Below are 12616 nucleotides of genomic sequence, written 5' to 3' on the forward strand. Positions count from 1 at the left end.
ACCAGCGTTTTTTACTCCTTGTAAACGGGGCCTTAGTGTGGATTGATGGACTAGCTGAGCAGAAACTTCCCACAATGCAATGCAGCAGTGTTTGGTTGCTAAGTGATACGTATATGTCATAAGTATAATATTAAGTATAATAATATTATTATATAACATTAATATAATAATATTATTATATAACATTAATATTATAATATTCGTATATAATAATATTATATAATGTCATCTTGTTTGGGCCAGGATAAATGGAAAAGAGCGGAGCGGTGCTGCTACTGCTGCTGTAACCATGGTAACAGCTGCTACTGCTGCTGTAACCATGGTAACAGCTGCTACTGCTGCTGTAACCATGGTAACAGCTGCTACTGCTGCTGTAACCATGGTAACAGCTGCTACTGCTGCTGTAACCATGGTAACAGCTGCTACTGCTGCTGTAACCATGGTAACAGCTGCTACTGCTGCTGTGACAGGTTACCATGGTAACAGCTGCTACTGCTGCTGTGACAGGTTACCATGGTAACAGCTCCCCCTCCCAACGGCAGGAAATGACGTGTGCGCTCTTAATAGTACGTCCAAATTAATGCTACTACTGATATTTACTCAAAAGTGTGCGGAATTTAAGTATATGCCGGATTTAAGTATTCTTTTTAGTATATACTTTTTAGTATATACTTATTAATATGGCGTTTGGGACGCACCGACTAATTACAGTTCGTCACAAAAAGACGTTTAAGAGAATGTTTAGATTTTACTGGGACCAGGTTCAGGTGTGACTAATTAATCAATGAAGATGATCAATTAATTTTCTGTTTGTTAAATAAATATTATCACTATTTTTAGTTGCTGGAAATGTTGATTTGCTGTTGTTTATTGTATTGTTGTTTATGGTATTGTTGTTTAAGGTATTGTTGTTTAAGGTATTGTTGTTTACAGTATTGTTGTTTAAGGTATTGTTGTTTACAGTATTGTTGTTTAAGGTATTGTTGTTTACAGTATTGTTGTTTACAGTATTGTTGTTTAAGGTATTGTTGTTTACAGTATTGTTGTTTAAGGTATTGTTGTTTAAGGTATTGTTGTTTATGGTATTGTTGTTTATGGTATTGTTGTTTACAGTATTGTTGTTTAAGGTATTGTTGTTTAAGGTATTGTTGTTTATGGTATTGTTGTTTATGGTATTGTTGTTTAAGGTATTGTTGTTTATGGTATTGTTGTTTATGGTATTGTTGTTTAAGGTATTGTTGTTTAAGGTATTGTTGTTTATGGTATTGTTGTTTATGGTATTGTTGTTTAAGGTATTGTTGTTTATGGTATTGTTGTTTATGGTATTGTTGTTTACAGTATTGTTGTTTACAGTATTGTTGTTTATGGTATTGTTGTTTAAGGTATTGTTGTTTACAGTATTGTTGTTTACAGTATTGTTGTTTAAGGTATTGTTGTTTACAGTATTGTTGTTTAAGGTATTGTTGTTTATGGTATTGTTGTTTATGGTATTGTTGTTTATGGTATTGTTGTTTAAGGTATTGTTGTTTAAGGTATTGTTGTTTAAGGTATTGTTGTTTATGGTATTGTTGTTTACAGTATTGTTGTTTAAGGTATTGTTGTTTAAGGTATTGTTGTTTAAGGTATTGTTGTTTACAGTATTGTTGTTTAAGGTATTGTTGTTTAAGGTATTGTTGTTTATGGTATTGTTGTTTAAGGTATTGTTGTTTAAGGTATTGTTGTTTAAGGTATTGTTGTTTACAGTATTGTTGTTTAAGGTATTGTTGTTTAAGGTATTGTTGTTTATGGTATTGTTGTTTACAGTATTGTTGTTTATGGTATTGTTGTTTACGGTATTGTTGTTTAAGGTATTGTTGTTTATGGTATTGTTGTTTACAGTATTGTTGTTTATGGTATTGTTGTTTATGGTATTGTTGTTTACAGTATTGTTGTTTAAGGTATTGTTGTTTAAGGTATTGTTGTTTAAGGTATTGTTGTTTATGGTATTGTTGTTTAAGGTATTGTTGTTTATGGTATTGTTGTTTATGGTATTGTTGTTTACAGTATTGTTGTTTAAGGTATTGTTGTTTATGGTATTGTTGTTTATGGTATTGTTGTTTATGGTATTGTTGTTTAAGGTATTGTTTAAGGTATTGTTGTTTATGGTATTGTTGTTTAAGGTATTGTTGTTTATGGTATTGTTGTTTATGGTATTGTTGTTTATGGTATTGTTGTTTAAGGTATTGTTGTTTATGGTATTGTTGTTTACAGTATTGTTGTTTATGGTATTGTTGTTTACAGTATTGTTGTTTATGGTATTGTTGTTTATGGTATTGTTGTTTATGGTATTGTTGTTTATGGTATTGTTGTTTAAGGTATTGTTGTTTAAGGTATTGTTGTTTAAGGTATTGTTGTTTATGGTATTGTTGTTTAAGGTATTGTTGTTTAAGGTATTGTTGTTTATGGTATTGTTGTTTATGGTATTGTTGTTTATGGTATTGTTGTTTATGGTATTGTTGTTTACAGTATTGTTGTTTAAGGTATTGTTGTTTAAGGTATTGTTGTTTATGGTATTGTTGTTTATGGTATTGTTGTTTATGGTATTGTTGTTTATGGTATTGTTGTTTACAGTATTGTTGTTTAAGGTATTGTTGTTTATGGTATTGTTGTTTATGGTATTGTTGTTTACAGTATTGTTGTTTAAGGTGTTGTTGTTTAAGGTATTGTTGTTTATGGTATTGTTGTTTACAGTATTGTTGTTTAAGGTATTGTTGTTTATGGTATTGTTGTTTACAGTATTGTTGTTTAAGGTATTGTTGTTTAAGGTATTGTTGTTTACAGTATTGTTGTTTAAGGTATTGTTGTTTAAGGTATTGTTGTTTATGGTATTGTTGTTTACAGTATTGTTGTTTATGGTATTGTTGTTTACGGTATTGTTGTTTAAGGTATTGTTGTTTATGGTATTGTTGTTTACAGTATTGTTGTTTATGGTATTGTTGTTTATGGTATTGTTGTTTACAGTATTGTTGTTTAAGGTATTGTTGTTTAAGGTATTGTTGTTTAAGGTATTGTTGTTTATGGTATTGTTGTTTAAGGTATTGTTGTTTATGGTATTGTTGTTTATGGTATTGTTGTTTACAGTATTGTTGTTTAAGGTATTGTTGTTTATGGTATTGTTGTTTATGGTATTGTTGTTTATGGTATTGTTGTTTAAGGTATTGTTGTTTATGGTATTGTTGTTTACAGTATTGTTGTTTATGGTATTGTTGTTTACAGTATTGTTGTTTATGGTATTGTTGTTTATGGTATTGTTGTTTATGGTATTGTTGTTTATGGTATTGTTGTTTAAGGTATTGTTGTTTAAGGTATTGTTGTTTAAGGTATTGTTGTTTATGGTATTGTTGTTTAAGGTATTGTTGTTTAAGGTATTGTTGTTTATGGTATTGTTGTTTATGGTATTGTTGTTTATGGTATTGTTGTTTATGGTATTGTTGTTTACAGTATTGTTGTTTAAGGTATTGTTGTTTAAGGTATTGTTGTTTATGGTATTGTTGTTTATGGTATTGTTGTTTATGGTATTGTTGTTTATGGTATTGTTGTTTACAGTATTGTTGTTTAAGGTATTGTTGTTTATGGTATTGTTGTTTATGGTATTGTTGTTTACAGTATTGTTGTTTAAGGTGTTGTTGTTTAAGGTATTGTTGTTTATGGTATTGTTGTTTACAGTATTGTTGTTTAAGGTATTGTTGTTTATGGTATTGTTGTTTACAGTATTGTTGTTTATGGTATTGTTGTTTACAGTATTGTTGTTTAAGGTATTGTTGTTTATGGTATTGTTGTTTAAGGTATTGTTGTTTATGGTATTGTTGTTTAAGGTATTGTTGTTTAAGGTATTGTTGTTTACAGTATTGTTGTTTAAGGTATTGTTGTTTATGGTATTGTTGTTTAAGGTATTGTTGTTTATGGTATTGTTGTTTACGGTATTGTTGTTTATGGTATTGTTGTTTATGGTATTGTTGTTTATGGTATTGTTGTTTAAGGTATTGTTGTTTATGGTATTGTTGTTTACAGTATTGTTGTTTACGGTATTGTTGTTTATGGTATTGTTGTTTATGGTATTGTTGTTTAAGGTATTGTTGTTTAAGGTATTGTTGTTTATGGTATTGTTGTTTAAGGTATTGTTGTTTATGGTATTGTTGTTTAAGGAATTGTTGTTTATGGTATTGTTGTTTAAGGTATTGTTGTTTATGGTATTGTTGTTTATGGTATTGTTGTTTAAGGTATTGTTGTTTACAGTATTGTTGTTTATGGTATTGTTGTTTATGGTATTGTTGTTTATGGTATTGTTGTTTATGGTATTGTTGTTTAAGGTATTGTTGTTTATGGTATTGTTGTTTATGGTATTGTTGTTTATGGTATTGTTGTTTACAGTATTGTTGTTTATGGTATTGTTGTTTAAGGTATTGTTGTTTAAGGTATTGTTGTTTAAGGTATTGTTGTTTACAGTATTGTTGTTTATGGTATTGTTGTTTAAGGTATTGTTGTTTAAGGTATTGTTGTTTAAGGTATTGTTGTTTACAGTATTGTTGTTTATGGTATTGTTGTTTACGGTATTGTTGTTTAAGGTATTGTTGTTTACAGTATTGTTGTTTACGGTATTGTTTACGGTATTGTTGTTTAAGGTATTGTTGTTTATGGTATTGTTGTTTATGGTATTGTTGTTTAACGTATTGTTGTTTATGGTATTGTTGTTTATGGTATTGTTGTTTACGGTATTGTTTACGGTATTGTTGTTTAAGGTATTGTTGTTTACAGTATTGTTGTTTACGGTATTGTTTACAGTATTGTTGTTTACGGTATTGTTTACAGTATTGTTGTTTACGGTATTGTTGTTTAAGGTATTGTTGTTTAAGGTATTGTTGTTTACAGTATTGTTGTTTATGGTATTGTTGTTTATGGTATTGTTGTTTAAGGTATTGTTGTTTATGGTATTGTTGTTTACGGTATTGTTTACGGTATTGTTGTTTAAGGTATTGTTGTTTAAGGTATTGTTGTTTATGGTATTGTTGTTTATGGTATTGTTGTTTATGGTATTGTTGTTTATGGTATTGTTGTTTAAGGTATTGTTGTTTATGGTATTGATTTTTACAGTGTTATTGTTTACAGTATTGTTGTTGTTTACAGTTTTGTTTACGCCATTGTTGTTGTTTACACTCTCTCTCTCTCTCTAAAAGCAGCAGCATCTCTCTCTCCTCCTCCTCCCTCCTTGGTCCGTCTCTAGCAGGCGTTGCTGTCGCAGCCCGTTGCCCTGGAAACGTGGTGGTTGCCCCGGCAACGGGCCGTTGCCCTGGTAACGGGCCGGGTTGCCGTGGAAACCAACAACGGAGCCGCTGGAAGGAGCTGATGGAGGACAGATGACGGAGTCGTCACGTCCAAACCTTTGTTTATATTTTCTCTCATCCCTCCATCCTGCTACCTCTTCTCCTCCTCCTCCTCCTCTCTTCTTCTTCTTCTTCTTCTTCTTCTTCTCTCCTCCATCACGTCTCCAGAATCAGCTGCCGGCGGTCGAGCAGCTGAAATCCTTTCCTCATCCTAAAAACCCAGAGTTCCTTCAAACGAGGGTTCAGAGTCCCGGCCTCGTCTCGGACATTTATTTATTTACATATTATATTTATTTAATATGTAGTATTACTTATTAATATAAGTATTTGATTCGCTAAACTCCGTTTTAAAGCGATTCGTCGCCGCTGCGACACCGAGTTTAATCAGTAAAACGTCCAACTGGAACAAGTTTATCTGTAGAACAATTCAACACAAGGTCATTAAAAGCGGCAAGACACAATTAAACAGTAAATAACTAATAACATGAAATAAAATGATTATAAAAGAGGTAAAATAATAAAAGCAGCAGTTGTTAGTCAGTAAGGGCAGTAGATCCAGCAGGTTCATCTCATTCTTACAACGGTAAGAATTACGTTTCTATACGTTTAAACGTACAAAGACCGGGTCAAATACAGGATTACAAAAGTAATCTGTAACAATTCATACGGTGAATTAAACCAGTTTGATAATTCTACGTCACAATGTCTGTTTCCAGGTTTTATTTCCATAACTTTGTGCGGTTTTCACACTTTTAAACGTCGCCTAAAAACCCACCTTTTTAAAAGAAAAAAGCCTTTTCCTGTTGATTTTATTCACGGTTATTTTTAACTTGTAGCACTTTGAGATTTGTTTTTAATGAAAAGTGCATTAGAAATAAAATGTATTATTATTATTATTATTATTAATATTATTATTATTATTATTATTATTATTATTATTATTATTATTATTAACAACTGACGAGAATTACGTTTCTATACGGGTCAAAATGAACAAAGACCGGGTCAAATACAGTTTTACAAAGTAATAATAAAACAATAGCTGCGTCTGAAATTCCCTCCTTCCGCCCTAAAGATCAGCAAAAACACTATGGGAGATTTTTTACTTATTTACTCAAAAGTTTGATGAACTTAAGTACTTTTTGAGTATATACTGTTTATTACGGCGTTTCAGACGCACTTACTGGCGTAAAGTTTCCCAGCTCAGTGATGTCATAGATCACGTGGTCGGGGGGCGGAGCTTCGTCCTTCCAGCCGTCGTTTCCGTAGCGACAAGAAACAGGGATGTTTGTATGGAGGATTTTTATATATATATTTTTATATATATTTTATATATTTTTTTATATATATTTTTAATTTATCATTTATTAATTAAATGTGTCTAATTAATTAAAATGGGAATAAAATATATCATTCATTAATTAAATATATCATTCATTAATTAAATATATCATTCATTAATTAAATGTATCATTCATTAATTAAATGTGTCATTCATTAATTAAAATAGGATTGAAATATGTGATTAATTAATTAAAATACAATTCATTTTAAGTAAAAATTTTTTTATTATTATTTCAGTTTGTAATTATTTCAGTATTTAATTAATTAATGGCACATTGAATTCATTAATGATATATTTCATACCCATTTTAATTAATTGACACATTTAATTAATGAATGATATATTTAATTCCCATTTTAATTAATTAATGATGTATTCATTGGCACTAAAAATTCTCAATATGTTTGGACCGATTTGATCACAAGGAATAATAATAATAATAATAATAATAATAATAATAATAATAATAATAATAATAATAATAATAGTAATAATAATAATAATAATAGTAATAATAATAATAATAATATTAATAATAATAATAGTAATAATAATAATAGTAATAATAATAATACAAGTGGGCGTGTCCCAGCTGGACCCCAGGCCTCGTGGCTCCGCCTACTTTTGAGGTGTGTGTGATGTCACAGGGGGCGTGTCCGGGTCAAACAGGAAACAGAACCAGGAACTGGATCAACGTGTTACTTTAATAGTTTTTCACATTCAGACTTTAACAAAATAAAAAGGATCCACAAGTTTCACTTTATAGTGAAATTAATGCTTTTATGTACATTTAAGAGCTCAGAGTCGTTTTATAGCATTTAAACCCCCATCCAGGTCCAGGTCCCGGTTCTGCAGGTCCAGGTTCTGCAGGTCCAGGTCCAGGTCCAGGTCCTGGTCCCGGTTCTGCAGGTCCCGGTTCTGCAGGTCCCGGTTCTGCAGGTCCCGAGAGTCCGAGGTCAACCGTTCCCATGAAAACGTCGGCGGCGTTTATTTACAGGTTTATATACATAAGTGGGCGGGGCTTGCGAAAGGGGCGGGGCTTGAATATGGGGGTGGGGCTAGAGTACGTCTGGGGCTTAAAGGGGCGTGGCTTGAGAAAGGGGCGTGGCTTGAATATAGGGATGGGCTTTAGGGGCGGGGCTAGAGTCTGGGGCGGTGCTTGAGGGGCGGGGCTTTGGAAAGGGGCGGGGCTTCATCCTCTCAGGCCTCCGTCCAGCGTCAGAGTCCCAAACCTGCAGAGAGAAATGTAAATATGTAAATATGTAAATGTACTTTATTTCTATAGCACCTTACAGGACTGTGTCAGAAAATTAGAATATTGTGATAAAGTTCTTTATTTTCTGTAATGCAATTAAAAAAACAAAAATGTCATACATTCTGGATTCATTACAAATCAACTGAAATATTACAAGCCTTTTATTATTTTAATATTGCTGATTATGGTTTACAGTTTAGGATTAAGATTCCCAGAATATTCTAATTTTTTGAAATAGGATATTTGAGTTTTCTTAAGTTGTAAACCATGATCAGCAATATTAAAATAATAAAAGGCTTGCAATATTTCAGTTGATTTGTAATGAATCCAGAATGGATGACATTTTTGTTTTTGTAATTGCATTAGAGAAAATCACAATATTCTAATTTTCTGAGACAGTCCTGTACACCGACCTACAGGTGAACCAAAGTGATTTACAAAATAAACATACAATCAAGACAAAAAGTGCTTGCAGAATAAAACAAGAATAAAACATATAAACATAAAACATCAAGACCAAAGTAAAAAAGAAAAGTGTGGCCACATTACTGGGTATTAAAGTCCAGCCTGAATAAATACGTTTTCAGTTTAGATTTAAAAAGGCCTAAGAAGAGACGCACGTGAAGCCTGGATTATTGTTCTGCGTTAAATCAACGCTGTAGGTTAGCGGCTACGCAGCTACGCTAGGCTCTCCGTAGCTATGCCGTAGGTTAGCGGCTACGCTAGGCTCTCCGTAGCTACGCCATAGGTTAGCGGCTGCGCTAGTCTCTCCGTAGCTACACCGTAGGTTAGCAGCTATGTGGCTACGCTAGGCTCTCCGTAGCTACGCCGTAGGTTAGCAGCTACGCTAGGTTCTCCGTAGCTACGCCGTAGGTTAGCGGCTATGCGGCTACGCTAGGCTCTCCGTAGCTACGGCGTAGGTTAGCGGCTACGCGGCTATGCTAGGCTCTCCGTAGCTATGCCGTAGGTTAGCGGCTATTTGGCTATGCTAGGCTCTCCGTGGGTACGCCGTAGGTTAGCGGCTACGCAGCTACGCTAGGCTCTCCGTAGCTACGCCTTATGTTAGCAGCTACGCTAGTCTCTCCGTGGCTACTCCGTAGGTTAGCGGCTACGCGGCTATGCTAGGCTCTCCGTAGCTATGCCGTAGGTTAGCGGCTACGCTAGGCTCTCCGTAGCTACGCCGTAGGTTAGCGGCTACGCGGCTATGCTAGGCTCTCCGTAGCTACGCTCTCCGTAGCTACGCCGTAGGTTAGCGGCTATTTGGCTATGCTAGGCTCTCCGTGGCTACACCGTAGGTTAGCGGCTATGCAGCTACGCTAGGCTCTCCGTAGCTACGCCGTATGTTAGCGGCTACGCTAGTATCTCTGTGGCTACACCGTAGGTTAGTGGCTACGCTAGTCTCTCTGTAGCTACTCCGTAGGTTAGCGGCTACGCTAGGCTCTCCGTAGCTACGCCGTAGGTTAGTGGCTACGCGGCTATGCTAGGCTCTCCGTAGCTACGCCGTAGGTTAGCGGCTATGTGGCTATGCTAGGCTCTCCGTAGCTACGCTGTAGGTTAGCGGCTATTTGGCTATGCTAGGCTTTCCGTGGCTACGCCGTAGCTTACCGGCTAAGCAGCTACGCTAGGCTCTCCGTAGCTACGCCGTATGTTAGCGGCTACGCTAGTCTCTCCGTAGCTACGCCGTAGGTTAGCGGCTACACGGCTACGCTAGTTTCTCCGTGGCTACGCCGTAGGTTAGCGGCTACGCAGCTACGCTAGGCTCTCCGTAGCTACGCCGTATGTTAGCGGCTACGCTAGTCTCTCCGTAGCTACGCCGTAGGTTAGCGGCTACACGGCTACGCTAGTCTCTCCGTGGCTACGCCGTAGGTTAGCGGCTACGCAGCTACGCTAGGCCCTCCGTAGCTACGCCGTATGTTAGCGGCTACGCTAGTCTCTCCGTAGCTATGCTGTAGGTTAGTGGCTAGGAGTCGCGGCCACGGCGTAGGTTCTGCATTGGTTTAGCGCAGAACAATAATCCAGGAACTAACGGACCCTCACCTCTCCAGGAAGTGGTTGTTCTCCGCCAGCTCCTTCACCACTCCCTCCATCTCCTCCTTCAGCTTCTTCATCCTGCAGGGGGGGAGGAAAAGGAGGTCAATAACGGGGGGGGGGAGGAGGAGGAGGAGGAAGTTGAAGATGAAGATGAAGAAGAGCAGGTCTCACCCCAGAGTCATCTCCACCAGCGTGGTCTGGCTCAGATAAGCCGGAGGTTTCATCCCACTGGAGACGAGAGGAAGAACCTTCTGGGGGAGCTGGTCCTGGAGCTGCACACACGTACAAATACACACATGTACACACATGTACACAATATACACACACACATGTACAAATACACACATGTACACAATATACACACACACATGTACACAATATACACACACACACGTACAAATACACACATGTACACAATATACACACACACACGTACAAATACACACATGTACACAATATACACACACACATGTACAAATACACACATGTCCACAATATACACACACACATGTACAAATACACACATGTACACAATATACACACACACATGTACAAATACACACATGTCCACAATATACACACACACATGTACAAATACACACATGTACACAATATACACACACACATGTACAAATACACACATGTACACAATATACACATGTACACAATATACACACACACATGTACACACAGATACACACAGGAAGTGAGGTCACGAGGTTTCATCCGTTACCTGCATGGCATCATGGGAAACGTATTTTTGAAAATATTTGTAAATATCTTGTAAATATTATCCGTTTTTTTTGGTGTTTACTATTTTTTTTTCTCTCTTGTACATACTCTTTTTCTACTTTTTATATTGCTCTTTTTTATTATTTAACTATTTATTGGTTATTTCTATTTTACATTTTTTGTATAAACCGTTGAGCGTGTGTGTGTTTTGGCTGCACGACTGAATTTCTCCTCTGGGAGATCAATAAAGTCTACTATTCTATTCTATTCTATTCTATTCTAAAATCCCATCATGCCATCTTTCTGGTACCAGGAACTGTTACTATGGAAACAAGGCTGACACCACCTCCACCTTTACTAAATTAAACCCTCTTTCCAATGGTTTTTAAATGATTTCAAAAGTTTTTTTGTTTCTATAAAAAATATTAAGTCAAATAACCTCAAAAAAATTATTAACCGATATATCAAAGTATCTTTTATTTTAAGTCTCTTTCTGAAATGTCGATGCTATTTGCTTTAAAATGCCTTACTGTTTTTTTTGTTATTAATTTTTCTTTGACCTTATTTTTTGTGTATAATGATCTGATTGGTTGTTAACTGTGGTATAATGATCTGATTGGTTGTTAACTGTGGTATAATGATCTGATTGGTTGTTAACTGTGGTATAATGATCTGATTGGTTGTTAACTGTGGTATAATGATCTGATTGGTTGTTAACTGTGGTATAATGATCTGATTGGTTGTTAACTGTGGTATAATGATCTGATTGGTTGATAACTGTGGTATAATGATCTGATTGGTTGTTAACTGTGGTATAATGATCTGATTGGTTGTTAACTGTGGTATAATTAGCTTATACCACAGCCTGTTGGGATGTGTTGCTTAAATATTAATATTTAATTTATATTATATATATATATATATATACTCTGTTAAAAACATCCTGTGTTTATCTTTCATATCATATTTTCGTTTGGCCGTGCATTTTTTTCCCTGCCATTTTTCCCAGAATGCACCTGTGTAACCTGATCTCCCAGCATGCACCTGTGTATGCCTGATCTCCCAGCATGCACCTGTGTAACCTGATCTCCCAGCATGCACCTGTGTAACCTGATCTCCCAGCATGCACCTGTGTATGCCTGATCTCCCAGCATGCACCTGTGTAACCTCATCTCCCAGCATGCACCTGGTTACCTTGATGTTTCTCTCCACCAGCAGCGTCACCTCCTTCTGGACGCTGATCAGCTGACCGGACAAACCCAGCAGCTGCTTCCTCACGTGGTGCACCTTCCTGCAGAGAACCGGGAGGAACCGGGTCAGAACCAGGACCGGGTCAGGACCAGGACCGGGGAGAAACCAGGACCGGACCGGACCCGTAAAAGTGTCGTACCTAATAGCGTTGTACATAAAACCGTCGTACATAAAACCGTCGTACATAAAACCGTCGTACATAAAACCGTCGAACATAAAACCGTCGTACATAAAACAGTCGTGCCTAAAAGCGTTGTAGCTAAAACCATCGTAGCTAAAAGCGTTGTAACTGAAACCGTCGTATATAAAAGCGTCGTACCTAAAAGTGTCGTAGCTAAAACCATCGTACATAAAACCGTCGTACATAAAACCATCGTACATAAAACTGTCGTACATAAAACCATCGTACATAAAACCGTCGTACATAAAACTGTCGTACATAAAACCATCGTACATAAAACCGTCGTACATAAAACCGTCGTATATAAAACCGTCGTACCTAAAAGCGTTGTAGCTAAAACCATCGTAGCTAAAACCGTCATAGCTAAAACTGTCGTATCTAAAAGTGTCGTACATAAAAGCGTCGTAACTGAAACCGTCGTGTCTAAAACTGTCGTATCTAAAAGTGTTGTATATAAAAGC

The 12616-nt window shown here is 35.9% G+C and overlaps 1 protein-coding gene across 2 annotated transcripts in view; it reads right to left on the minus strand.

Annotated features, from left to right (window-relative positions):
* Positions 1 to 7390: 7390 nt before the first annotated feature.
* tbk1 (TANK-binding kinase 1) overlaps positions 7391 to 12616 on the minus strand; it is a 39716-nt gene continuing 34490 nt past the window's right edge. For both annotated transcript variants that reach the window (XM_061714230.1, XM_061714231.1), the window contains 4 exons: positions 11918 to 12014; positions 10163 to 10263; positions 9998 to 10069; positions 7391 to 7937 (listed from right to left, as the gene is read on the minus strand). In XM_061714230.1, the coding sequence (XP_061570214.1) occupies positions 7898 to 7937; positions 9998 to 10069; positions 10163 to 10263; positions 11918 to 12014 (310 nt within the window). In that variant the 3' untranslated portion in view covers positions 7391 to 7897. The remainder of the gene's footprint in view (positions 7938 to 9997; positions 10070 to 10162; positions 10264 to 11917; positions 12015 to 12616) is intronic.

Source organism: Cololabis saira, chromosome 23 (assembly GCF_033807715.1).
Source record: "Cololabis saira isolate AMF1-May2022 chromosome 23, fColSai1.1, whole genome shotgun sequence".
NCBI classification, from domain to species: Eukaryota; Metazoa; Chordata; class Actinopteri; order Beloniformes; family Belonidae; genus Cololabis; species Cololabis saira.